At 43.4% G+C, this 27,055-nt stretch overlaps 1 protein-coding gene across 3 annotated transcripts; it reads left to right on the top strand.

Moving 5' to 3' along the window:
* The first annotated feature begins 855 nt into the window (after window positions 1-855).
* hipk1a (homeodomain interacting protein kinase 1a) lies at window positions 856-26,416 on the top strand. 3 transcript variants are annotated; one of them, XM_033629284.2, is made up of 17 exons: window positions 856-1,264; window positions 6,586-7,319; window positions 8,547-8,920; window positions 9,012-9,135; window positions 11,756-11,875; window positions 12,487-12,573; window positions 12,739-12,920; window positions 13,037-13,187; window positions 14,113-14,317; window positions 15,122-15,240; window positions 18,261-18,398; window positions 19,855-20,006; window positions 20,103-20,255; window positions 22,170-22,331; window positions 22,426-22,619; window positions 22,784-22,914; window positions 25,819-26,416. In XM_033629284.2, the coding sequence occupies exons 1-17, from the start codon at window positions 1,225-1,227 to the stop codon at window positions 26,236-26,238; spliced, it is 3,486 nt and encodes a 1,161-aa protein (XP_033485175.2). In that variant the 5' UTR covers window positions 856-1,224; the 3' UTR covers window positions 26,239-26,416. The 3 variants fall into 3 exon arrangements, with proteins under 3 accessions (XP_033485175.2, XP_033485179.2, XP_033485178.2); XM_033629288.2 differs by lacking the exon at window positions 18,261-18,398 and having other exon boundaries at window positions 19,858-20,006; XM_033629287.2 differs by lacking the exon at window positions 18,261-18,398.
* Window positions 26,417-27,055: the final 639 nt, after the last annotated feature.

Below are 27,055 nucleotides of genomic sequence, written 5' to 3'. Positions count from 1 at the left end.
TGACTTTTTCTCGGGGCGACTTTATTCTCGTAATATTATGACTTTATTCTCGTAAGGTTATTACTTCTTTCTTATTAAATTAAGACTTTATTCTCGTAACATTATTACTTTTTTCTTATTAAATTAAGACTTCATTCTCGTAATATTATTACTTTTTTCTTATTAAATTGTGACTTTATTCTCAAAATATTATGACTTTTTCTCAGTTGCGACTTTATTCTCGTAATATTATGACTTTATTCTTGTAATGTTATGACTTTTTCTCGGGGCGACTTTATTCTCGTAATATTACAAGTTTTTTCTTGTAATATTATGACTTTATTCTCGAAATCTCCACAAAAAAAAAATATCTTCAATATGGCCCTAATACTCCGTCATAGGTACGGAGACAAATGGACATGTTCTAAATATTGAGGGGGATGTGTCCCCCTGCGTCCCCCACAAAATCTACGCCTATGGATCTATGCATGGTACTGTGTCAGCTGTTTATTGTTACATTTGTGACTTTTAACAAGCTATTAATGGGTAGGCTCCAGTTCTAGTAACTCTTGCCTCTCATGGTGGCATTTCACCAGCAGAATGATTTCACTGGGAGTAGTCTTTACTGTTTGATATTCTTAATTAATGAAAGAAAATGTTTTAGATGTGAGAAATTGATTTTATATTTGCTGCATGAAAAATGATATCTGTTAATTCAGTGTTGCAGACTGATTTATTCTTTCTGGTTATGAATGTATTGTTCTAAATAATAATTCTGTGTGGAGATAAACAGTGATTAATTAACTATAATGTTGCTGCCGTAAGAACCTGTTGATTAAATTCCACCGCTGACGTCCGTCACGTCTCGTTGTTACGTCGTCTCGGCAGGAAGTACGGAGAGTAGACAGCCCGTGATGATGATGATGAAGATGATGATGATGATGATGATGGAGCTCTGTCTAGTCGACAGTGCTCATGATGATGCCATCTGACACCTCCAGTGACATTATGCACATTCGGCTCGCTTGACACGCGATGTGACTGCGGACTCGAGTCAGGTATGACTCGGATGCTCGTAGCTAGCTAGCTTAGCCGTTAGCTTAGCCCTCATCCACCCTGCTGCAGTCGGAGAGCTCCAGTCAGCAGGCGGCTAACAGCTCCAGCTGATCAGCTGCAGCACCACACACAGCCCGGCGAGGAGATGGTGATGATGATGATGATGATGATGATGATGATGAGGCCTTAATGTCAGATCGGAAACGGTGTGTGCGGTCATCAGATACAGGTACTGTCACCTTTGTACAGGTAACATTACAGCTTAGCTGACAGCTGTTAGCTTTTATCGCAGTGGCGTTCACGGACACCTGAAGGGGCAGGGGCCAGAAACCAAGACCCTGACCCCATTGTGTGATCAAGGTGGGACAAAGCAGGTAGACACGGTGGGAGCACATATTAAAAAAACTGTCCCCTATCTGTTTCAAGATATGGGTCATTACTCCAGGAGTGAGACAATTAGTTGAATAATTGATTAATTGATGGTTTTTTCAAGTAACAAACACCTTACGTTCTCTGGCTGCAGCTTCTCTAACGTGAGGATTTTCTGCTGTTCTTTGTTTTATTAACTGAATATATTTGACATTTAAGCCCTCCAGCACACAGAAAGTGTTTTAGCAGCTGGAGGCGGCTTTTTGAAATTGTTTTTAATCAGAGTGAAGCTTTTTGCTGGCTGTATTTGCGTTGCTACGAGCCGCTCTAGACACCTGGCGCTTTTGCCTTTGTGCTCTGAACTCTTGAAGTTAAAAGAACTTCAACTCAGGGCGGAAATGCACCCCACGTCATTTCTGCTTTTTTCATTGTCCAGTGGGATGATTTGAGATGAAACCTGTGGTGGTCACGACAACAAGTTTACAGTTGGTAAACAATGGAGGAGAAACTGGTGGCAGCAGTTGCTGATACTCAGAGCTATATGGCCTGACGATAGACAGCAGGTTAAACTGCCCCTGAGACTTCCTAAAATATGCCTGGAAACATCCATCAGTGTGTTGAAGCTCCTGGACCAACTGGTGGTACTCCCCATGATCCAGCCTCTGTTTTAGGGTCTCATGTACCCACACAGATCTCTGTTTATCTGCTGACAGCCTCTCACCCTCAACCAGAGCTACAGCAAGTACCCTCTGCCTCAACATTGTAGGAACTAGATACTGTGAAATAAATTTAAAAAACGGTAGATTGATTACAAGGGAAGGTGGTTGCCTGGCAACAATAAAAATGTGCAGCAAGTGTTTTTTTTTTTTTTTTTACTGGTGGCATTCAATTTAAAAACAAAAAAGGTAGTGTGGTGCGCCTCGTGTTTTGCAACCCGCACAATACTTTCTGTGTGATCAGAGCCTTAGACTTTAACGAAAATGAAGGTACACAGTGTTGGGCTAATTATTCATTACTTGTATCTCTTTTAAAAAGTAATATTATTACTTAACCAATTACTCCTTGCCATCAGTAATGTGTGGCACTCATAGTCTGTAAAAATAATGGATGTAGCTGCTCTGATGTCACCCATTGGTTTGTGGACTCCTGTGTCAAAGCCTCGAGTTCGGCATTTCAGCCATCACCATCTTGGGGTTTTTTGATTCAGAAGTGACCATGTCGTCATGAATGGGACAGTTAAGCAATATCACATGAGAGGGAGTGATGTTGTACTGTGATATTGTCACGGCTGTGATTGTCTTCGGCCTCGTACCTACGACCGAATCACAGCCGTGACGATATCACAGTACAACATCACGATCTGGAGTGTGATATTGCTTTTATACAACAGTTCAACAACAGTTAAAATAGCGATGCTGAGTAAGAACATGTTGAAGAAAGGTGACAAAATAGATTATTTAAGTATTTTATTTTCCTCCGCCAACAAAAACAGTGTATGTCGCTGACAGAAAGAAAGAAAGAAAAGGAAAAAAAAAAGATAGCAAAGCAGCATACACCTCACATATTTATTTCTCACAGTTGCGCACACGTGTGGCTGCCATGCAGAAGCACCGTCTGTGTGTCTGTGTGTCGAGGGTGTGAGCTGCAGCTTCAGCTGCTCAGGTAGAGAGGCTGTGTAGCCCGGTGTGTTTTTTCGCTGATTCGGTTCTGCAGGTTCTCTGCTGGTACACTGGAGACGGAGATCAAGCAGTTTGTCTCACTCGGGATAGATTGTGCTTTTTTGGTTCATAGTTTATGATTGACGTACGATTTATTCGCGTTTAGAGGGAATAAATTTCCATTATAACGGAAACGTGGGCACAGTTATCTAACGTTATACAAAATACACAGACTAACTAACTAACTGATTGAATAACATAAACAACTGAAAATTGAAAAAAAATTAGCTTGCACCGTTAGCTCCGCTAAGGGAAAGCATGAGGGAAAGCGGCTGACCGGAAGTCACGCACAAAAAAACGGAAGTTGATCACTATTTACTTCCGTGTTTGAAAATAAGGTGGATACGCTACTTCGTATTCACAAACCTGAATGTTGGCACAGCCCCAGCCGGATTCAGCTTCCCTTCTCCCTCATCCTCATCTGATGACCACTCATAATTCAGTTCAAAACTGATATTTTTAAGAAATCCATGTTTTCTCTGAAGTAGGCCAGACTCGTTAATGTCACTTGAGCGCAGCAGTAGTTAGAATGTTGCCATGGCAACGCATCAGCATTGATCAGCTGTTTGATGCGGAGTAATACATTCAGAGAGTAAACAAACCGTGATGTTGTACTCCAATATCGTCACGTTTTGAATGTCTCCTGGCCAATCAAATTGCTTCAAATCGCTTGGCCGGAACTAACTGTTGTATAATTAGCAGTAGAGACCAAAACTGTTTTTTGTTCCAGGCTGCAAACATGTTTAGTCCTCCTGTATAGTTGGACATCTTCACATAGGGCTCTATGGGGTTGACTGGCTTCTGGAGTCAGCCCCAAGTGGCCATCAGAGGAACTGCAGGTTTAGCACTTCTGTGTTGGCTTCATTTTTCAGCCCCGGAGTATGCAGCTTGGTGGCACTATATACTACTTTTCTGTTACTCCCACAAAATTGGTAATCACATCCTTCAAAATTCAGACTTGGCATGTGCCTCTGTGTGAAAGTCAGAGTAATCTCCAGTAAGTGCTGCCAAAGCCAGATAGCGTGCAAATGATTTTTTTTACCCAGGGGTTTTCTGTTGCCTGTTACCAAGGATCTGTCTGAAGGATGGCGAGTCAATCATGGAGCCACAAGCTTCATTAGTTCTTTGTCCCTTGTAGCCTGCAGCTGTCCATGATTAAAATCCAGTTTTGGTTGTTGAGCCAGTGTAGGGCTACATCCATCCTTCATGGCCACAGAGGGCTCATCTTTGGTGGGGTGTATTCCCACGAGCTTCATGTTGTGCTGTCGGTCTGTGTCTTTCAGGACGTTTAAGGTTGTTTATTTTGCAGTGGAAAGAGTCTTAGTACTGCCACCTGGAACAATGGTGGCCTTCATCTTTCCTCCCAACAAAATCAAAGTAATGGGAATATTTCCAGCTGCTGAAAGTGAACGTTTCCATCTTCCAGACTAGTTGTTGCTTTGTGATGTACACGCATGACGATCCTGGAAATGAATGTGGAATTCATTGAATGCTGGATTTCTAGTAAGTAGGAGGGTGACAACAAAAGTAAGGTTGTAAAGACTTATTTGCTTTGGGGTAACTTTAATATTATTATTGAAATTCTATCAGTAATTGGTTACAATACTCGTACAAGAAAAGTTGAGGTAGGTACATTACACCATCTTGTGAGGTACGTGCTCTGTTACCAAAGTGTGTGCAATGTCCAGGTATATAAGTGAAGGTGGTGTTTAATTAATGGTCTGTAATCCAGTCTTGCTGCCAAGTCATATGGATCTATGTTGTGTATTATGATTAGTTTGTCCAAATGTTGCTTGACCACATTGGCAGGGACAGGTATGAGAGTGGGTACCTCACAAGATGGCGTCCCCTGTCCACAAACATTTAATCCTGCGTGACGCTGACTTCACATTATCTGTTGTTTTGACAGGTCAAGCCGTAAGAAGATGTCATATTGCATTTTTTTTTCACTATGTTCAGATATTTTACAGATTAAATCAGTGGTTCCTAACTGGTGGGGCATTGTCCAAAAGTAGGTCACGGGTCCATTCTGAATGGACCACAAGTGACTTGCAAACGTGTCAAGTTTGTAGAAACATACTTTATTATTAACAACCACAAGGCCAACCATAAGTGTGACACAGTGGGTGTATTAAACTGTGTGGACCTTGAACTAATGATGAAGGAGAAATCTGGACCCTGTTGATAGATCAGTTGGGAACCACTGGACTAAATGTTCTGTGCGCTCCACTCACCTGAACACCGTTACAGACCAAGTAAACCCCCTTATGGCAACAACACTCCCAGATGGCAGTGGCCCCCCAGCAGGACAATGTGCCATGCCACACCGCAAAAACTGCCCAGGAATGGCCCAAGGAACATGACAAAGAGCTCAAGGCATCGACCCGGCCTCCTAATTCCTCAGTCCCCAATCCGACTGAGCATCTGTGGGATGTGCCAATACCCCAGACGTACTGCCCATCCACGGTTGGGCCTCTACAGATTGGACATAGCTCTGACATGTCAAGGTATGGACACAGGAAGTCTGGGGATGCCCTATGGTGTCTGGCACCAGGGTCTTCACAGCAGATCCTTTGAGTCCTGTGGGTTGCAAGATGACACACCAGCATGTTCCAAGGATGCTCGATCAGATTTGGATCTGGGGAATTTGGAGGCCAGGTCAAGGCCTTAAGCTCTTTGTCATGTTCCTCGGGTCATTCCTGAGCAGTTTTGTGTGGCATGGCACATATGAAACAGTGGGTTCTTGGTTGTCTTTAGTATCAAATACTTGATCTTCTTCTGTCTGGTTATTTTTGAATGCAGCAACTTGTACCTTTTCTGCATCAATGTATGGTGTACATGTCTGTAATTTTGTCAAAGTCCTTTGCTTCTTTCATCTTTGTATTGAGGGGGATGTGTCCCCTGCAAAATCCACACCTATGCATGGTATTACGGTAAGTAGAAATCCTGAAGGTATAATTTTCAGAACTTTCAAAAATACAGACACTTCTCTCTGTACTGAACTGATACAGAGATACTTTATCGAGGTAATGTATTGTAGTGCACATCATGCACCACCAGAGGTCAGTCTCTTCTGGTGGAACAGGGAGCTGAGCTGAGAGAGATGGCGACAGCGAGTGGTGGGGATAACTTTACAGGACTAGTAAACAGCAAAAATGTATTGCCACATTTAACTTCTTCCACCTACATAAGCAGTTTATTAGCCACACGATTTTTTTCAGCACATCATCTCCGTTCAGCCTACTGATGTGTCGGTTTCTGCTGCAGTAACGTGTCATCAGGTCCTCCAGCAAGAAGGGCACTTATTTCCTATTTGTCCATTCATCTGTGGGCTGTAAGTGTTGAAGCCCAGCAAGACTTGTCTAAGTAGGCTAATTGGATATTAGAAACACAGCACAGTGACATACATGTTACAATGATTTCTATCATCAGTAGCTGCTGCTGATCTTTAATTCATCCACAGACATGGCGTCGCAGCTCCAGGTGTTCTCCTCACCCTCCGTGTCCTCCAGTGCCTACTCTCGTTCAAAGAGGCTCAAAGTGGAGAATCCTGCCTGGGATGTGTCAAACCAGCTGGGAGATAATGGTTACTACCAGCAGAGCCCCACCCAGGGAGCTGCACCCTCCACTTCTGGCTCTAACTTCAACCAAGTGTACAACTCCAATCAGGTGCATCCTCCGACAGCCGGCTCCCGGGAGCAGACGGTGGTGCGGGCAGCAGACAGCACAGGTAGCGTTCGCGGACCTCCCTCCTCCTCCTCCTCATCGTCCTCGTCCAGCCGTCGTGTCAAGGATGCAGAGTCCTCCTCCCAGCCGTGCGACCTCTACCACAAGCAGTACAGCTTGAAGCGGAAGAGTGAGGAGGTGGACAGCAGCGACAGCGTTCAGATACTGGAGGAGCTCTCGGCCCCCGTGGTCTCGAACCGTACCGGTGGTGGAGGGGGAACCACCACCGCTCAGTCCATAGCACATTCCACTTCTACCACAAAGAGCAGCAACTCCCACAGCGAGGGCGACTACCAGCTGGTCCAACATGAGATTCTGTGCTCGATGTCCAACAGCTACGAGGTGCTCGAGTTCCTGGGACGCGGCACCTTTGGTCAGGTGGCCAAATGCTGGAAGCGGGGCACAAATGAGATAGTGGCAATTAAGATCTTGAAGAACCATCCCTCTTATGCTCGACAAGGTCAAATTGAAGTGAGTATTTTGGAACTAATAAAAACTTTAGGGTGAAAAGCAGAAAGCTGTTCTCATTCCTTTACCCTGAGCAGCTGATGAACATCCGTAAATCTGCTTAGAAATCACAGAAGAAGAATCAGAGTTTGGAGTCATCCTGTAATAATTGTCTGAACATCAACAAGTACACTGCAAACAGTAACTGCTCACTGCTAAATTAGCATGACTTTTAATGGTAGTAGTAGTTCCACTTCCCCTCATTCACTTAATGTTAGCCCTCAGTGTTACGCAACAGCTTTTGTCGCACTGAGGCCACTTCGAGAGCAGAAGGAGGGTCAGCTGGGGATGAGCAGGGATTGAAATGGCACCTGCCCTTGTTCACTTTCAGTCTATACTATCATGGATCGACTGCCAGTTGTAGACTTAGTGTTGTACTGCTTTTTACAAAATATCAGAGGTACTCATTTCAATGAGGTTAAGGTGTCTTCTGCAGACAACTGCAATATTAACTGCAATTGATTATTTGCTGCATCAGTGTCTGATTTAGAAATGTCTGTTGGTCTGCAAAACAGCAAGTTAATATCAACTGCAATTAGTTATTTAACATTTTTCAGTGTCGATCTCATCAAGTTCACTTCAGATTTTCAGAAAAATGGTACGATGGCGGTGTCAATTCCCCAAAGGACAAGTCAACAAAGGCTTGTTATATGACTACGAAACACATCCATGATCTTTGGCTGATTCGAGGCGTCCATATTTGCTTTGTTTCCAGGCTGTATTAATAAATGCAAAGTTAGATATATCAGAGCTTGAAGAGAAATCCAAGTTTCCCAGTTGTTATTTTGACTTGGAATTTGATGTGAACGCCATGAATGTAGCATACTGTACTTTGTGCTTGCATTCCCCAAAGCATTATGGGATGTATGGGAGCAGTGCTAAGGCTCCAAGTATTGTATCAACATGGTTGCTAACACTCTACTCTGTCAATTCATATTAAGGATATTTAGCTAACTTTACAAACACCTTTACAAAAACGGTCTAAGATCACATGAAATTTTCAAACCATATTTATTCTGGAAATAGTATGCCCTGCTAAGACATATAGTAAGTCTGCTAAAAGCCTGTCAATAAAGGGAGTGTAAAAGGTTTAAAATACAAAACATGGTTAGCTACTGTTTTCTTCATTATTATTGATTTGGATTAATGATCACAATTATATCTTCATCGTCCTCTCCCTCCTCCCTGCAGGTGAGCATCCTCAGCAGGCTGAGCACAGAGAACGCTGATGAGTTCAACTTTGTCCGCTCGTACGAGTGTTTCCAGCACAAGAACCACACGTGCCTTGTGTTTGAGATGCTGGAGCAGAACCTTTACGACTTCCTGAAGCACAGCAAGTTCAGCCCTCTGCTGCTCAAGTGCATTCGGCCCATTCTTCAGCAGGTGGCCACGGCACTGATGAAGCTGAAGAGCCTGGGGCTGATCCACGCCGACCTGAAGCCCGAGAACATCATGTTAGTGGACCCTCTGAGGCAGCCGTACAGAGTCAAAGTCATTGATTTCGGCTCGGCCAGCCACGTGTCCAAAGCGGTCTGCTCCACCTACCTGCAGTCGCGATACTACAGGTGAGTGCGTCAGCCTCGACTGTGCAGGAAGAGATATGAATAATATGCAAATTACCTGCTGTGATTGTGTCATATGTCCATGTGCCTGCAGAGCTCCGGAGATCATCCTGGGCCTTCCTTTCTGTGAAGCGATCGACATGTGGTCGTTAGGATGTGTCATCGCTGAGCTGTTCTTGGGATGGCCTCTTTACCCTGGCGCCTCAGAGTATGATCAGGTCAGCTGCAGCACTCTCATGTAATATATTTAGTAACACTTTACTTGAAGGTATCTACATAAGTGTGACATGACACGGTCAAGAACCTGTCATGAACATTATGTACATGTCATAAAGGTTTATGACTGCTGTCATTAAGTGTCATTCGGTTTTTATAATGACAAGTTGACATTGTTTGGGTTGTCTTGATTATGACAACTTGACAATAACCAGGATGACATCATCAGAAGATGTCTTTGTCATAACAACTTGACATTAACAATAAATGCACCTCTTTTTGTGTTTATGACAAGGTGAAATAATGATTATTATTGTTATGACAAAGACATCTTCTGGTAATGTCATCCTGGTTAAAGTCATGTTGTCACAATAAGGACATCCCAAACAAATTTAATGTCAACTTGTCATGACAAAGACATCTTCTGGTAATGTCACTTTAATTAATGTCAAGTATGTACATGTCATAAACATTTATGACTGCTGTCATTAAGTGTCATTCGGTTTTTGTAATGACAAGTTGACATTGTTTGGGTTGTCTTGATTATGACAACTTGACATTAATTAAAGTGACATTACCAGAAGATGTCTTTGTCATGACAAGTTGACATTAAATTTGTTTGGGATGTCCTTATAAGGACAACATGACTTTAACCAGGATGACATTACCAGAAGATGTGTTTGTCATAACAATAATAATCATTATGTCACCTTGTCATAAACACAAAAAGAGGTGCATTTATTGTTAATGTCAAGTTGTTATGACAAAGACATCTTCTGGTGATGTCATCCTGGTTATTGTCAAGTTGTCATAATCAAGACAACCCAAACAATGTCAACTTGTCATTACAAAAACCGAATGACACTTAATGACAGCAGTCATAAACGTTTATGACATGTACATAATGTTCATGACAGGTTCATGACCGTGTCATGTCACTCTTATGTCGATACCTTAAAGTAAAGTGTTACCATATGTTCTAAATTGACCTTTATTGTCTGTCTTAATATGAAACTAATAAATAATCAAATACATTTTTTAATCATTTCACAAGTTCTCTGTTTAAAGAAGTAGGAGTTTTGGGGAGTTTGCTTTCTGGTGGGGAGTTCGATGAAAAGATTGATACCAGATCTGACGAGAGGCATAGTTCTGTCTAGTTATAGTTGTGAATCCACAGGTCAATTCAGTTTTATTCATAAAGCCCAATATCACAAATCACAATTCGCCCCTCTGTCCTTTGCACCCTCACAGCAGATAAGGAAAAACTCCCTAAAAACATCCTTTAATGGGGAAAAAATGGCAGAAACCTCAGGACGAGCAACTGAGGAGGGATCCCTCATCCAATAGATGTTGTGACACACACACAGTTTTATGCATCTGGCCCTGATGCCCGTCCCTGGGTCAGATTCCTTGCAAAATCAGATGAAACGATTTACAGCACACAGACTGGTAGAGCCTATATTTGTATTATATATTTTCCCCAGGCAAAGTTTATTAGCCAGTTAAAAGAAGCAGAAGGACATTTTTCTGTCAAGGCCTTTTTTTTTTTTTTTTTTTAACAACTTTTTTATATTGGGGGTTTTCAAAGTTAAAAACGCATTGACAGTGGTTTAAAAGTGAAAACAGAATTTCTGATACAAATATGTCGAAAATATTCAACAAATCAAAAATACATTAAAAGGGTGAGCTGTCATACATGTATAGAAAAGACACAAGTAAGTAAGTAACTATTGTTTTTACAGATAAAATGTACATTAGCATTTTAATTTGAAAATATTGAAAAATTAAATTATAAAGAGAGAAAAAAGAGGGACACTGGAGGGGATTTTAAAGGATATCAGAATGATCGTGTTTTGTATCATTTATCATTTAGGCTAGTTGGGGGAAGGAGGTAGTGCACTTCTTGTTGTGGTCTATAAAGGATTGCCAAAGTGTGAAAACAACAGTGTGGTGTTACAGAAGGTGACGTGGAATTATTTCCTTTTTGCGTGTCTTTTAATGTTGACATATCATCTGATAAAGGGAGTCAGTAAGTGGGTAACAGAACAGAAATGAACAAACTTTACACAGCTTAACACACACACACAATAATCATTACTGTAAGGTCTGTATATCAAGATGCCAATCATTTACTTCTGAACAGAGCCAGGCTAACTGTTTCCATCTGTTTCCAGTCTTTATGCTAAGCTAAGCTAACCAGCTGCTGGCTGTAGCTTCATCTTAAACAAACTGATATGAGAGTGGTGTCAACCTTCGCACCCAACTCCTGACAAGAACCCGAATGAGCACATTTCCCCAAGTGTTGAATTTTTCTTTCAGGGGTTTTTTAGCGCTTGTTCTGTGACTGTGACTGTGTACAAAGTGAAAAAAGACGTTTCCTGTTGTTGGCAGGGTGTCAGACGTGAGAGGAAAGTGTGTGTTGATTATTATCAATTAACGTCAGAATATATCTGGGGACATTTGACAGTTTAACTAAAACAATAACCACATGTTTTGCATAGTTTTGCATATTATGTAAACTAACACCTCCTTGTTAAGAGGCAGTCAGCCCTCAGATGATGATATCTGTATAAACAGCTGTTGCAACTGACATTTTGTGTTTGTTTTCATTGTCTCCCTCAGATTCGTTACATTTCCCAGACACAGGGCCTTCCTGCAGAGTACCTGCTGAGTGCAGGAACCAAGACCAGCCGCTTCTTTAACAGAGGCCCCGACTCCAGCTACCCCCTCTGGAGACTCAAAGTGAGTGACTCTGCGGAGGTAGAGTTCATTTTGTGTTATGTTGTTTAAACATCCGAACATGCACTCAAAGTTTTTAAGGCCATCCACGACCTCGCTCGTCTGTACCTCTCCAAACTCTAGCGTATCCACACCCCCACCTGCACTCTCAGGTCTTCCTCTTCCATCCACCTCACTGTCCTGCCAGCCCACCTGACCGCCATGGGGTCTAGAGCCTTCAGCCGCTCTGCCAGACTATCACAGGGCTGACACATGGAGACAGACAACCATTCACACTCACATTCACACCTACGGACAATTTAGAGTCACCGATTAACCTGCATGTCACGGGGAGAACATGCAAACTCCACACAGAACGGCTCCCCCACCCTGGGTTCGAACCCTTCACCCCAGGGGACATTTATATTCACAGTTTGTGTTTAATGACGTCTGTGTCATCTTGACATCATGTCGTGTTAGTCATGGAAAAAAGGGTTGCTGACGAACATATTTAGTCATAGTTTTCGTTAACGAAATTAACACTGTGCAGAGATGGAGATTTCTGAGGTTGATTTTATCATCAAGTGTGTGCACATAAGATATACTGAGGTGTTGCTGTGGTTATTGTTGTGCAGACTCCTGCAGAGCACGAGGCGGAGATGGGCATCAAGTCAAAGGAGGCACGGAAATACATCTTCAACTGTCTGGATGATATGATGCAGGTGAGGAGGAGCTGTTTGATTTCAGTTTACAGTGATGTGGTTGGTAGAGCTGGTTTTGGAACTGGTTATTTCACATACAAGGCAGATCACTTTGAGTTGTGATGGGAAGACGTTGGGTGTGCCAGGATGCAGTTTGGCAAACACAGACTTCCTGTCACTCTGCAGGTGAACATGACAAACCTGGAGGGGACCGACATCTTAGCAGAGAAGGCTGACAGGCGGGAGTTCATAGACCTGCTGAAGAAGATGCTGACGTTGGACGCAGACAAACGAATCACGCCCATGAAGACGCTGAACCATCCCTTTGTTACCATGACGCACCTGCTGCACTTTCCTCACAGCTCACAGTAAGTGCAGGGCTGTGGCAGTGGTGATTGTAGTCGATGTGGTTTAGCATCACAGTGCAGGACTCCACCTCTGTTCCTTTTTTCCTCCTCATTATTATTATTCTTTTTTTTGGCAGCGTGAAGTCCTGCTTTCAAAATATGGATATATGCAAACGCAGATGCAGCGCCTTTGAGAATGGAAAAAATATGTTTGCCAGCAGCAATACCCCGAGTGCAGCCACCAACCTCACTGTCACATTCAGTAGCCAACTAAACCAGCACAACCAGGTGAGAATATTCTCCATTAAACAATTTCTGTTGATCCAGTTTTTACTTGTAACTGTGAAGTGATGCCTCTGGGGCCTCATGTATTCACTGTGTGTGTTTGCTTAAATCCTGCATACGCTCATTTCTACACACATAGACTCTGATTTACTCCTCTTGTGCTTCAGAGTGTGAGTTCCTAAAGACGTGGGTTTCCATTTCTATTTGAAATTCAGTAACTGACACCATTAGCGCCTCCTGTTTCGCTAGTGCTGCTCCGCTGAGCCGTTGTTGCTGCATATAAAAGATCCAGAGGATTCAATGAAATCAATCTGCATTAATGATTAACTGTTACGCTTCAGTGCCAATCGTTTTAATTGATTTAATTAAGCTGCATGTATTTTCTGTTATGCTAAAATTATTTTGCTTTAATAGGGTCATAGACATGGGACTGCAGTTCTTCATCAAACTGCTCCCATACTGTGTCTTCATTTATTTATCTTTGTACACTGTGTTTATGGGCTGACAGGAGCAACATCATTTTTATGAAGCATGTCTTGTTATATTTAAGGAAGACCTCTCACAATCTAACTGCATTAACAAATAACTAACTGTACAACAACAAATGTAGTGTGGAAATACTGGGAACATTGCAGAACACAGTGTAACAAAAAATAAGACCTTTACCAGGAACTAAGTTTACAATGGTATGAGATTTTTAGGGTACATTAACTGTCTCAGAAAAATATTGCGGTTTCATGGTAATCTGGTTTTACAGGATCTATATTATGATCATGAGTTCACTTGTTTGTTTGTTCTTGTTCACACAGACTTATTTAGAACGTGTTCTTGCTTTTTTAAATGAGGCCCCTTTGGATGTTTTTGCTGAACTCGACTCATCTTTTCAGGCTTTGGTTACAGTTCTTTTCCTGCATCTTGTATCTTCCAGATGGCCTCTACAGGAGGCCAGTCCCTGTCCCTCAGCAGTAACGTCCCGTTGCTGAACTACCAACCCGGCCTCTACCAGCAGGCCACCATAAACATCCCCGGCCTGACCCAGCAAGGTGTGCCACTGCAGACCAGACCTACCCAGCTCTGCGCCCAGACCGAGCCCTTCCAGCAAACACTCATAGTTTGCCCTCCCACCATACAGGGTGAGAGAGCAAGATGTTTGTGTCATGTCAATGAAAGTAAGGACGCATTCACACTGGCTGCTTTAAACGAACCCTGGGCCGCTTCCATGGATAGTTCGGTTCATTTGGAGTGGTGTGAACGCTCATTGAACTCTGGTGCAGACCAAACGAGCAAACGTTGGTCCGCTTGAAAACTGGGGGTCTCGGTTCACTTGCAAGTGAACCCTGGTGCGGTTCGCTTACAGTGGGAGATGCAAACGGACTATCCAGTGAACCAAAGAGAGGAAGTGACGTAGGGCGCAGTGCTTTTTTGGGGGGAAAAAACAAACAAAGCCAACAGTGCGAACCGCGAGAAGCAGAGGTAAAAAAAAGAAGAAGTTGGAAAAGCTTCTTGAGAAAAAAAATTTAACACCAAAGTAAAAACAGAAACCCCAAGACTGCATAAATTCAGGAGTTTTCAGTCCTGGCTAATCGCTGAGCCAGGTTTTCCTCTTCCTCATGCTTGTTTTCTTCCTGGTCAGTGGTCATTTCGGGCAATACTTGGTCCGCTTTAAAAAGTACAATGTGAAAGTGAACCGAACCAAATGAAGGTGTGAAATTTTTCGGCATTCTCCCCCAGTCGAACCGAGTCCCTGGACTATCCTGGTGTGAATGCGCCCTAAATCCCACTGGCTCATAGTCTGACCAGCAGGCAACAAAGGAAATTTTTATTGATATTTTGCTTTTGTGCGGCTGAATTTATAATCCCAAATTTCTTATGTCCTACGTCCTGTTTTACATGTTAGATTTCACATAATACCAGCTGCTTCTGTTTTTTCCTTACAGGTCTTCAAACATCCAGTAAGCCCTCTGGTTATCCAGTGAGGATGGACAACTCTGTTCCCTTAGTTCCTCAGAACCAGTCGTCCCAGTCTCTTCACATCCAGCCCGGCATGCTAGCACAGGTAGGACCCACTGCATGACCAGTGGAATGTAACTAAGTACTTTTACTTGTGTACATTTAACAGGAAACCAGAGAAGCTGCTGGAGAACTTCTCCACTCTACATGCAAATAAACACATACAGCATTTCATTTACCGTCTGCTGCTGCTGTATTAGCTTGTGCTCATCGACGGTCCTTCAGCACTGCATTGAGCTGTGTAACAACAGCAACAGAAAGTTTGCTTATCTAGTCGGAGAGTCGGAAAAGCAAGGATGTCAGCTGAGTAGGCGGTCCTCAGCGTACACACTGCTGAAAGAATGTGACCAAATGCAGCCAAAACCGCCTCTGAATATTGTCTGAGTGGTCGTATCTCAAGACGTGTTGAGGACACATTGGGTGCTTTTACACCAGCACATAGAGCTGTCCACTTTTGATCTGATCACTCAAGACAAATGTTAATACCAGGTATAAATACGGCCTCCGAGTGGTTAGACAAGTAAAATTGTTAAATTTGTGCATTAGAACTTAGTTTTATTCTTCTTGTTTACCCGATTAATCATCTCACGACCCCCCAGATTTATCTTTTGACTCTTTGGAGGAACCGGACCCCTAGGTTTGGAAGCACTTGACTAAGGGCCTGTCCCAATACCCACACTTCCCCTAGAAATACCCACTTGTGCGCGTTCATGTTTAGGCTAGTGGTGTCCCAAAACAGAATTGAGGTAGTGGAAGTGGTTTCCAACACTTAAAACCCGCCCTAGATTCCAAGGGAGCCCCGACCCACACTTTCAACAAAGTGGAAGATGAAATTTCCTTGAACACCTTGCGAAGTCAGCAACTTTGGCAAGTTTTGGAAAACAATTTGTTACTGTACGATCGGAATGTAGGCTATACAAACAATAGATGGTTGGACTAGCGTAAACTCATCAGCAACTCGGTTGAACACAGCGTCAAAATATTTAAACAAATTGGGGCGTCAGTGGCTTAGTGGTAGAGCAGGCGCCCATGTACAAGGCTGTTGCCACAGCGGCCCGGGTTCGACTCCAGCCTGTGGCCCTTTGCTGCATGTCTCTCCCTCTCACTCCCCCCTTCACACTTCACTATCCTATCAATTAAAGGCAAAAAATGCCCTAAAAAATATCTTTAAAAAAAAAAAAAAAAAATTTAAACAAATCCATTTACCCAAACAAAATCGATCAGAACTAGAAGACGTCATAGGCGCCTCCTGTTTTCAGCATTTCTTCTCCGTTGATTCATCAGATGGAGAAGAATAAACATAGCAGACGGCACAGGTAACAAGCGCCGCAGCCGGCATTTTCAAACCTGAATGACTACCGATACCTTGCGTTGCTACTACACGTGATATATGCCTGCACGTCAGTAGGCTTGTGTCGGTTTGAAATTTTCCAACCGGTCTGATTTAAAGCCAAATATCTAACCAAACCGATATATCAAATTATATACCTAATTTTACCACTGGGGGTCGCATTTGAGCAATTTTTCCCAATAAAAGCCCATTATAGGTGTAATACACTTCCAATCCACTAGTTGGTGATAATGCTGTATTAACCGTCAATACACACAAGGTTACACAAGAAGAAGAAGCAGAAGAACACCAAGACTTTAGGGCAAAGACTGTGGATAAATCAGTAATAATAGTAGTAATAGTACAGTATACTATATACTGTATAGTACAGTAGTAATCCAGTATCTTTGGTTAGGGCAACAAACTGAATGACTGCTGACTCCCTCGCACTTTTCCCCGCCCCCAGTGAAATTTGCGTATCAAGGGACTCTCGCTGATACGCCGCCGATGTGAAGAGCTTTTTTTTTTTTTTGACGTGAATTAAACCAGGTGGAGCTCTTAAACCGGACTGAACCGGTTAAACCGGAAATCGGCACAAACCTACACATCAACCACGCCAATTTGCATGAAGTGTTGTCTCATTTCTTAGGGAAAGATCTCTACCCTAATATTTCTCACTTCCTTCATCAAGGGTTATCTCGCAAACGAGGGCACTCTATACCAAGTGGAAGATTTAAGGGTTAGAAATGCGATTGGGCCTAAAACTAACTTAACTGTATAAATTAGTCAAAGCTATAGCGCGTAACTTCTGTTGCCTCCCAGCAGATAATGTGTTATTACAACTAATAAGCCGGCGGCACTTCATGTACACAGAGTAACACTCGCCACACACCGTGTACACAGAGTAACACTTGCCTTTGTGGTAGGATCCACTTCTGAACTGTGTCTCGGCCGCTTCTCCGCCATGTTGCTTTCTCTTTCTACCTGCGCTCTACCTCTTGCTATGACACTCTCCGCTCTTCCTCCCCCTCCCTTCTTGTTGTGAGGAAGCATTTCCTGTGTGCCAGTGCGGGAATGTCGCTGGTCGACACGCATACTAAAAATGATATATATTGAAAAATACTGCGAGATGTTAGAGGAGCCGATCGGCTTAATCAGCATTGTGTCATCTCCTCTAGTAGTGGCTTGGGTGAAACGGACATTTAAGGACATGTAGAAGTTACGTACTATAGCTTTAAACTAGCTCCACCTTGAGCAGCTACAACAACAATACGATAATGATAATGCTTCTGTCTACTACTGTCGGTTAAAGTTTGGATTTGAATTGACTTGTATTGAAGATTTGGTACTTTCCAGTAAAAGATTTGAGTACAGACTTGAAACTGTTCACCAGACTAGACAACAGCCAAGTTTGATTTTGGCAAATAGTTTTGGCATTGTTGGTTAGACACAATATAATCTGCTGCTGATGAGTGAAACTAGTGGTCAGTGCTGGTAATGATAAAAGATAACAGTTTCAAAAACAGATTTGTTGTCCTCAGATCCAAAATGAAACCATCTTCGGGGAACCACCACCAACACCAGTGACCCTCTGCATCTGTGCTTTGGTTTGTGTGTTGGTTGGTCACGTGTCTGTTTGTTCTCCTCTGCACTGCAATTAAAGATTCTCTTCAGTAGAATATGGAGCAGGTCTCTTCTAAATGTGTCTTAACACCTCCCCTCACACCTCCTCCCAGGCCTCCCTCGATCCCCTGCTGGTCGGCAGCCTGTGCTCCTCAGTGGCGGGAATGCCGCCTCTAGGTTCGGTGCTGCTGCCAGTTGGCTGCAGGGGCGCGAGCCTCAGCGGCTTACTGGATCAGAATGCCTCCGTGCAGGTAAAACATCACCACAACTGATTGAAATCTCTTCTTCCTTCCTTCCAGCACATGTATGTCAGTGGGGTGCAGCGGAGCGTGGGACGCATGTGCAGCTCAGTACTTTGGTTTGTGCTTTTGCTTACAGCTTCAAGGTCCAGATGCAAAAAACTCTGTACATTCAAGGCTAAACTGTGCACGCGCAAAAACAGAACTATTGATGTGCTTTCTTTTTCTCAGATCTTGAATCAATCTTATCATTTAATTCTCTGCCAGAAAAGTAAGACGTGTATCTCCCAAAATGTCAGGCTATTCCTTTAAAAGCCTCTCTGCAGGACACTGACGGCCACACTGTCACGTTCAGGGAAATTTTGTTTTTGTAAATATCAGAAGTCATCACAGAAGTTTTTAGAAATTCACATCAAGTAAAATAATCAGAGAAATTTGCATTTAAAGCTGTTAACCATCAGATTAGCTCTGGTTCTTGAGCCAGTTCCTTGTCTTAGAACCTTGGTGCTATACTGGGGAACCAGCACACCAGTTTTGAGCAGAAGCATTTTATTCAGGATGCTGCACAATGTACAAAGGACGCCAACAGTCGTAGCAAGATGGCGGATTGCATTTATCACCATCAAGCTTTTGTTCTGTGGTTACAGAACTGGAACAGAACTGGTTCCATGTTGGTGGAAAATAGGTTTTTGTGTAGAACTCTTGCGCCTCCTGGTGGTAGATAAAAAAGACTAACTGGGAGACAGTCATTTCTGCTTTAAAGAGGGACAAGAAAGGCAGGATAGAGAGGGTGATGACAAGCAGCAAAGGTCCCGGGCTGGACTTGAATGTGGGCTGCTGCAGATAGGACCCTGCCTAACTGGTGTGCCCTCTACCTCGTGAGCTACCGTGTACCGCAAATCTCAGGAGACACCTTGATTTCCTCCTCTCTTTGTCTCATACTAACACATTCCTTTCACTTTCAGGGTGGCTGTCTTGTTTCTGGATCTTTTCTGTGTTTTTTTTACAGTGCAGGAGTGTACGGCATGCTGCTTGCATGCTTGGTATCAGAACCTGAGTAAATTGTTTTTGGAGGGGGGCTGTGTTTTTTTTAAGGCTTTCTTTGGTGTTTCCTGCTTCTTAAGTGTCTTTTAGCACATATCTTTCTGAGCACTAACAAATGCAGCTCTCTCTGCACAGGAATAAATCTGGAAACAAGATGCAGGTGGTGACCATGTGGAGTCATCTTGAGTTTTGTTCAGCTGTCAGTGTGTGAGGGTTTGCTGGATGTCTCGGTGTTGGACTGAGATGGGGACAGACATTATGTGTTTGCATGTGCTTTTATTTCAGTATGAGCCTCTAAGAAAATAACTCTGACTTCTATCCTGCCGAGGCTGACAGACTGCACTTTATTCTTTTCTGAGTGCGTCACTGCTGAAGGTTTTGAGAAGTGCAGTATTTTAACGTGTTTATGTGTGTGTGCGTACAGCAGGGCTGGCCAGCAGGCACACAGCAGATCCTCATCCCCTCGACATGGCAGCAGATGCCAGGCATGGCCATCCACAACCCTGGGCAGGCCGTGGTGCCCGACTCACCCATGGGAGCCCCAATCTCCGACAGTCAACAAGCTTCTGGCTGGAGGTGAGTTTAGTCTGACGAGCCTCTGTGAGTTCATGCTGCGTTTCAAAGCTCAACTTCAGGTCAGTCTAATGTTGAATGCGTCTTTCCTGTTCACAGGGGTCGTCATGGAAGCCAATACGATGGAGTCAGCCAGCAGGACTCTGGTGTTGGCCGTCACGCTGCCTCCCAGAGCCACAACTCAGGGGCCGCTCACTCCAGATCCCAACAGGGCAAGAGGTCAAAGGCTCGACATGCAGAGAGCAGAGCCAGGTATCCTGTCAGACTGTCATACATCCACATTATCTGCATGTTTTTGGGGGGCAGGTCGTCCATAAATTGTATTGTTGGTGGTTTGATCCCCGGCTTCTCCTGTCCTCTTGTTCAAAGACAGAGGGGCTGCAGAGATATTCATTTAATTAATAACACATGAGAGGAAGCCTGCAGCCTTGTGCCTTCAACCAAATCACAGCCATGCTGATATTCAGTATGAACCAAGAGTCTGGTGCGAGACAACAAGGCTCTGCAGAGGGTAATAAACACAGCACAAGCAATCATCGGCCGTCCTCTCATTCCCTGGAAGTAGCTGCTAACACCCACTACCTCAGCAGAGCCTTGGCCAACGTCAAAGAGTGTACACACCCAGGATACCATCTGTTTGATTTGCTGGGTTAGAGAGGACATCTTTCCTGTTCCCCACTGTGCTGTTTTAAAACTCTACTCGAGCATTACTGTGGGCAGGGGGACTGCTGTCTGATGGCTCTGTAGCACCCACTAGTGGCAGGCGGCTGCATGACAGTTAAGCAGCCTTGTACATGAATAAAACACTAATTGGTTTAACTGACTAATATTTCTGGTGCTGACAAGCAAAGGGGCGGACGTTTAATCATTTAGACGTCTAATCGTGTGCATCCCTATTTACTATGTTGCCTATTGCCTGTAAATATTTTAGCTTACTGTAGTTCGATATTGTTTCTTCTCAGCTGGTGGTGATATTGTTTTCTGTGAAAAAAACAGACAAGCTCAGGTTACGTCACCCATCGCTGGGAGTGTTTATTGGTCGAGTGCTCGCAGTGCATTCTGGTAGTTGTAGGTTTTCAGAGTTCACAGTTCTTTTCCTCTGTTGTCTCTGGTCATGTAGCTCCATTTTCAAAAGTATTTGCAACTAGGGCTGCAACGATTAGTTGACTAATCGATGACTAATCGACTATTGAAATAATCAGTGACTATTTTAGTAGTCGACTAATCAGTTTGAGTCACTTTTTCATAGAAAAAAGTACCCCAAAATACTCTTATTGCAGCTTCTTACGCTCATATATTGACAGCTTTACACACTCTCCAAAGATAGTGAACTAAAACCCTTTGGCGTGAATACGAAACAAGACATTAGATGACATAATTTTGGGGTTTGGGAGAGACAGACGACAGATGGCTCATAATCGACAGATTAGTCGACAATGAAAATAATTGTTAGGTGCAGCCCTATTTGCAACCTTCTACTGTGTAGACAGCCCAGTTTTATGAAAAGATCGTCTTTCCAGCAGTGAAATACTTCAACTAATCAAATAAGTGACTGTTGGTTCAGCGCTACGTGACACTGTGCCACCAAATGTGTGTGTGCAAATAAAGTTCCTTGGGACAAAAGCATCAGCCAAATGAACGTGCTCTAATAGTGTGTAATTTATTATATAAGCTACTAGGATTTTTTTCCTACAGTATCATTAATGATTTTAACAACAATAAACGAAGACATACACACATCAAGTATGTGTTTCAATACATCTACAAACACACAAAAAGAAAAGGACACCAGAGTAAAACCTCCGCACAACCGCCGAATATTTAACACACATGTAATCCACCCCCAACCCCCACCTCAAAAGTATGATGTCCAGATGTTGTGAAAGAGTGATTGATTACCTCTGATAGCGTATGTAATTTTTTCCAAGGGCAGACTTGTAGATCCATTTACCCATCCTCAGCCTACTGACATTCTACCATGAAAAAGCAGTAACTCTTTTAGCCAAGAACAGGCCCAGCATTTAACATTATTCATTATTAAATATAAAAATGAAATGTAATTTAAAGTGGGCACAACGAAGTTTAAGGCAACATAAAGGTGTCACTTTACCTCTGCTGCCTCAGGTATTCAATTAGACTTTGTATTTGTGTCGTCTTCCTCTGCAGGCCCGTGTCATCGGCCACCACTGTGGTGCACAACACTTCTGCTTTTGCTGGTGACCAGTCTCAGCCCATCGTCATCTCGGACACACCAAGCCCTGCCGTCAGCATCATCACCATCCACAGCGACTCCGAAGACGAGGATGACAGGAAGTTCCCGGCTGCCTGGTGAGCTCATTTCCTGCCTGTGGAATTTGAATTTTTCACGCTTTTTGGGTGAAATTGAGAGATTATTTTATTCTTCTCTTCTTCTGTCCTGCAGCTCTGGAACAAGCCAGAGGACCAACGTGATCAGCTGTGTGACGGTGCACGACTCCCATGACTCAGACTCCTCCACCAGCAGCCCCCTGAGTCCCAAGACCACCTCACAGCCCACCAAGTCTCTGGCCATCATCATGCCATCTGTGAAGAGCCAGCCGGGGGAGAGCACAACCCACAAAGCTCCAGCAGCTCCAGGTCCTCGAGGCCAGAGATTCTCCAGTCTTTATATTTATTGATTTTATTTTGAATATTAGATGTGGATTAATTTAAGTCGCACTAATAATCATCTCAGCTCTTAGACTGAGAGGTTAAACTGATCAGTTTACTTCAAGCAGCTGTAATCTGTTTTGCGCTCGTAGATCAAGCTACAAGTGGCTCTGGAAAATCCAAGAAGGCGTCGACTCAGCAGTCCAGTCGGGCGGGAGATTCCAACACTGATCGCCATCAACGGGCCACGTCCAGCAGATCTCAGCCTCTGAACTTGAGTCAGGTAGCAGCTGTTTAATGTAGCTGATGTCCTGCTTAACAAGATGAACCCGCGAGTTCAGTTCAGAGTTGAAACAGGCAGCTACTTGCAAAGCTCCGTTCTGCAAAAACAGAGGGCTTGAGCACCTGCTGCAGCAAGTCAACACGCCTTCTGTGGTCATTTTGATAAGACCAAAGGACTCCACTTCAAGCCGACTGGCTGTAGAAGGGGGTGACGTGCTTTGCGTTCTTCAAACAGCCGGCGGCAATTTGACCAGCTGAGTTGCAGGTGACACCATCAGCTGGCTTGAGCCGAGCTCAGACCAGCCAGTTCACACCTCTGCAATTTTTGGAGAACGCTGCAGTCAGCAGGGTCGAAACCAACTTAACTGTAACCACATCTACTAAATGTGCCTGTTTTTGCCACTAACAGTCTTAGATTGTTATTGTAAGTGCTTGGGTAACACTTTACTTGAAGGTATCTACATAAGAGTGACATGACACTGTCATAACTATGACATGACACGGTTATGAACCTGTCATGAACATTATGTACATGTCATAAAGGTTTATGACTGCTGTCATTAAGGGTCATTCGGTTTTTATAATGACAAGTTGACATTGTTTGGGTTGTCTTGATTATGACAACTTGACATTAATCAAAGTGACATCACCAGAAGTTGTCTTTGTCATGACAACTTGACATTAACAAGAAATGCACCTCTTTTTGTGTTTGTGTTTGGTGACATAATCATGGATACAAAGACATCTTCTGGTAATGTCATCCAGGTTAATGTCAAGTTGTCATTATAAGGACATCCCAAACAAATTTAATGTCAACTTGTCATTACAAAAACCGAATGACACTTAATGACAGCAGTCATAAATTTTTATGACATGTACATGTTTATGACAAGTTCATGACAATGTCATGTTACCCTTATGTAGATACCTTCAAGTGAAGTGTTACCAGTGCTTGACAACATAGAAAGAATCCCTACAGAGGTCGATGTGGGAACAAAATGTATCATCACATATAGACATCAACTCAACTCAACTCAACTCAACTGTATTTATAAAGCGCTTTAAAACAACCACAGCTGAAACAAAGTGCTGTACATAGGAGGTCATAAACAACAAAACAGTGAGATAATAAAAAGCAGTTAAAACAAAAAAACAATAAAAACAGCAACAAACAAATAAAAACAGAGCGAGGTCTCATGCTGGATTAAAAGCCAGTGAGTAAAAGTGGGTTTTAAGACGGGTTTTAAAAACAGACAGTGAGGAAGCCTGTCTGATGTGCAGAGTAGATTGTTCCACATTTTCGGAGCAGCAACGCAGATGCACGGTCTCCTCTAAGCGTTTGCTTGGACCTCGGTACCTCAAGGAGCAGCTGATCAGCTAACCTGAGGCACCGGGCAGGGGTGTAGGGGTGAAGAAGCTCAGAGAGGTAGGGCGGGGCGAGGCCATTTAAAGATTTAAAAACAAATAAAAGGATCTTAAAATGAACTCTAAAGTGCACAGGCAGCCAGTGGAGGGAGGCCAGGATGGGTGTAATGTGCTCTCTCATTCGTACTCCAGTTAGCAGACGAGCGGCAGCGTTCTGAACTAACTGGAGATGTGCAAGGGAGGACTGGCTAACTCCAAAATAAAGTGCATTGCAGTAATCCAGCCGAGACGTGATGAAGGCATGGATTACTGTTTCAAAGTGCTGATGTGCAAGAAAAGGCTTCACCTTCGCAAGCTTCGCAAGGTGAAAAAAACTCGACTTTACAGCTGCACTAATTTGGCGGTCCAATTTAAAGTCACTGTCCATCTTAAAACCCAAGTTAGTTTTTTTTTAACTTTAGTAACAGTAGACTTCGCATAAACTGCCAAAGGACCCAGATCAACAGGGGAGGAAATACAGGAGCTGCTGGGGCCAAACACCATCACCTCTGTTTTTTTTTCATTAAAATTTAAAAAGTTTAGGGCCATCCAGGCTTTGATGTCTTCAAGACATGACAGGAGGGGTTCCATGTGGGATCCTGCTGTTTGAAGCGTATTCTGCTTCCTTCTGATGTGTACGTTTTAACCTGACCTGATCTGAACTGTGTCCTTGAACACATTTCATCTGTGTATGAGAAACTTGCTTTGTAGCTGTTCCCATGACGGTTATCAGTAAACAGGAGGCCTCCCTTTGGCTCCTGCTCTTCTAGGTTTTAATTATATCATGTGGCTGAATCTGTTCTTCTTTGTCAGACCTAGGAGGGTCAGTCCAGGTGTCAGAGCTCTGACGTCTCAGCTGAAATAGATTGACTCTGTTATAACTCTTATTATTCTGTTCTATCCTTTTGTTAAAAACACAAAAGACAACTTGATCATTTCATTCTTAGATATTTTAGATATTAGATATTTTTGTTTACCCACAAGCAGCCCTGAAATCGCCATCGGCAAACCAACCAGACTCCATTTAAATAAACAGTACTTTTAGCATGCATGTCAGCATATTTTGACACCTAACTGGATGGATCAAACAAATTAGAGCTGGTGATTGTTGGAACAGTGTGAAGACGAACCTGTCTGTGGCAAAAACAAGCACTTTAAGTGGATGTATATAGACGGTGTTCAAATGCCCTTTGTGGTTACATTGCAGCCTGCAGCACTCTCGCTCAGTACTGGAACAGTTACAAATATTGTTGTCTCCATAAGTCACTCAAACACAAAACATAGGAAACATAGGGTCCAGGTTGGAGCTCACAGGGACATTTATGAGGTCATCCTGTGACCTTTGCAGATATATGGCTCAGTTAAACTAATACAAATAAACAAATAGCTTGGATCGGTCATACAGCATCCCAGGTGCAGTCAGAAATACGTCACACAAGTACTTGACAACTTGCAAATACCATCAGTGCGGATATTTATGATCCTCTCCCTGTTGTTTCAGGTACAGCAGTCTGTGATGTCATCATCCCATGACCAAACAGGAAGCAGTAGTTCTCTGAGGCGGCAGCCCACGTACCCCCCTCCTGTCTCATCCCACTCCTCTTACCGGCTTCACGAGAACACCCTCTTCAGCTCAACCCCGAATCTATACGCCTACCCGGCCTCTGCCGCCCTGGCCTCTGTGTCCCAAGCTGTGGACCAGATGCAAGGCGGCTCGTCCCGCCATGGCAGGGCAAGCGGAGCCTACTCTTCCCTGGCGCTGCTCCAGAAGAATGGCAGCCTGGCCCTGGGAGGCTCTGCTCCGGGACAGTACGGCAACCACCACCAACAGCAGCAGCAGCAGCAGCAGCTGGGAGGGCAGCCTTTTCACCACGCCAGTGCTACTTACCAGCGAAAACTCAACCAGTATCCCTACCTGTAAAGACTGAAGGGCTGCATGGAGACCAAATGGAGACCGAGACTAGAGACGAGCACAAGCTCATCACGGGTGGCTGTGATCAGACTTTTAACTTTCCTTTACTTTCCAGTCCTTGTTTTTACAACTTCCTGTGATTATTGTGGATAAAATAATCATAGAACATATTTATAGTTTCATCCCAGTCCGTTTCTTTTTTAATCTTCACCTAATTTTGAGTTTCTTTGTGTCGCGTCTGGCAGCGACAAACAGTGCAGTCTGTAAGTATCTGAACAGTGACACATTTATTGTTGTGTTGGCTCCATGCTCCAGTATGTTAGATTTTTAAAATGACACAAAAAGTATGTGGTTTAATTTGAGGGCGTTTACTTCCACATAAGGTGAAAGAGTAGGAATTATACACTCTTGGAAATAAGGGTTACACTTGGTCTCTTCCTGAAGGGCTGAGGTGCTACCCAGAACCATTTTCTTACGAAGAACCCTTTCTTGAATAAAGAGGTCTTAAAGCGTTCTTTGGTTGACTAGGGGTTCAATTAACAAGAAAAAACATAAGGGCTTATTTACGCCCAATGGTGATAGGAAGACAGAGATGGACGGAGCCTTCTGTCTGTACTCTGCGCTCATTTTGTCAAGCTTACGGATACGGACGAAATAGAGCAGAACCACAGTAGATCGTGAAGGCAGTGTAGCATAGTTCAAGCCAAATATGATTGTAGGAGACAATAAAGAAATTTACGTAACAGTGGAACAGAACAAATAAGTCATGTATAATAATATATGGTGAAAATATAGACAAGAATTTTCCGTCCACGCTGGGATGTAT

The sequence above is a fragment of the Epinephelus lanceolatus genome, chromosome 8 (genome assembly GCF_041903045.1).
Source record: "Epinephelus lanceolatus isolate andai-2023 chromosome 8, ASM4190304v1, whole genome shotgun sequence".
NCBI lineage: Eukaryota > Metazoa > Chordata > Actinopteri > Perciformes > Serranidae > Epinephelus > Epinephelus lanceolatus.
Note: the sequence above shows the minus strand (reverse complement) of the source record. Positions and strands in the feature narration are given on the sequence as shown.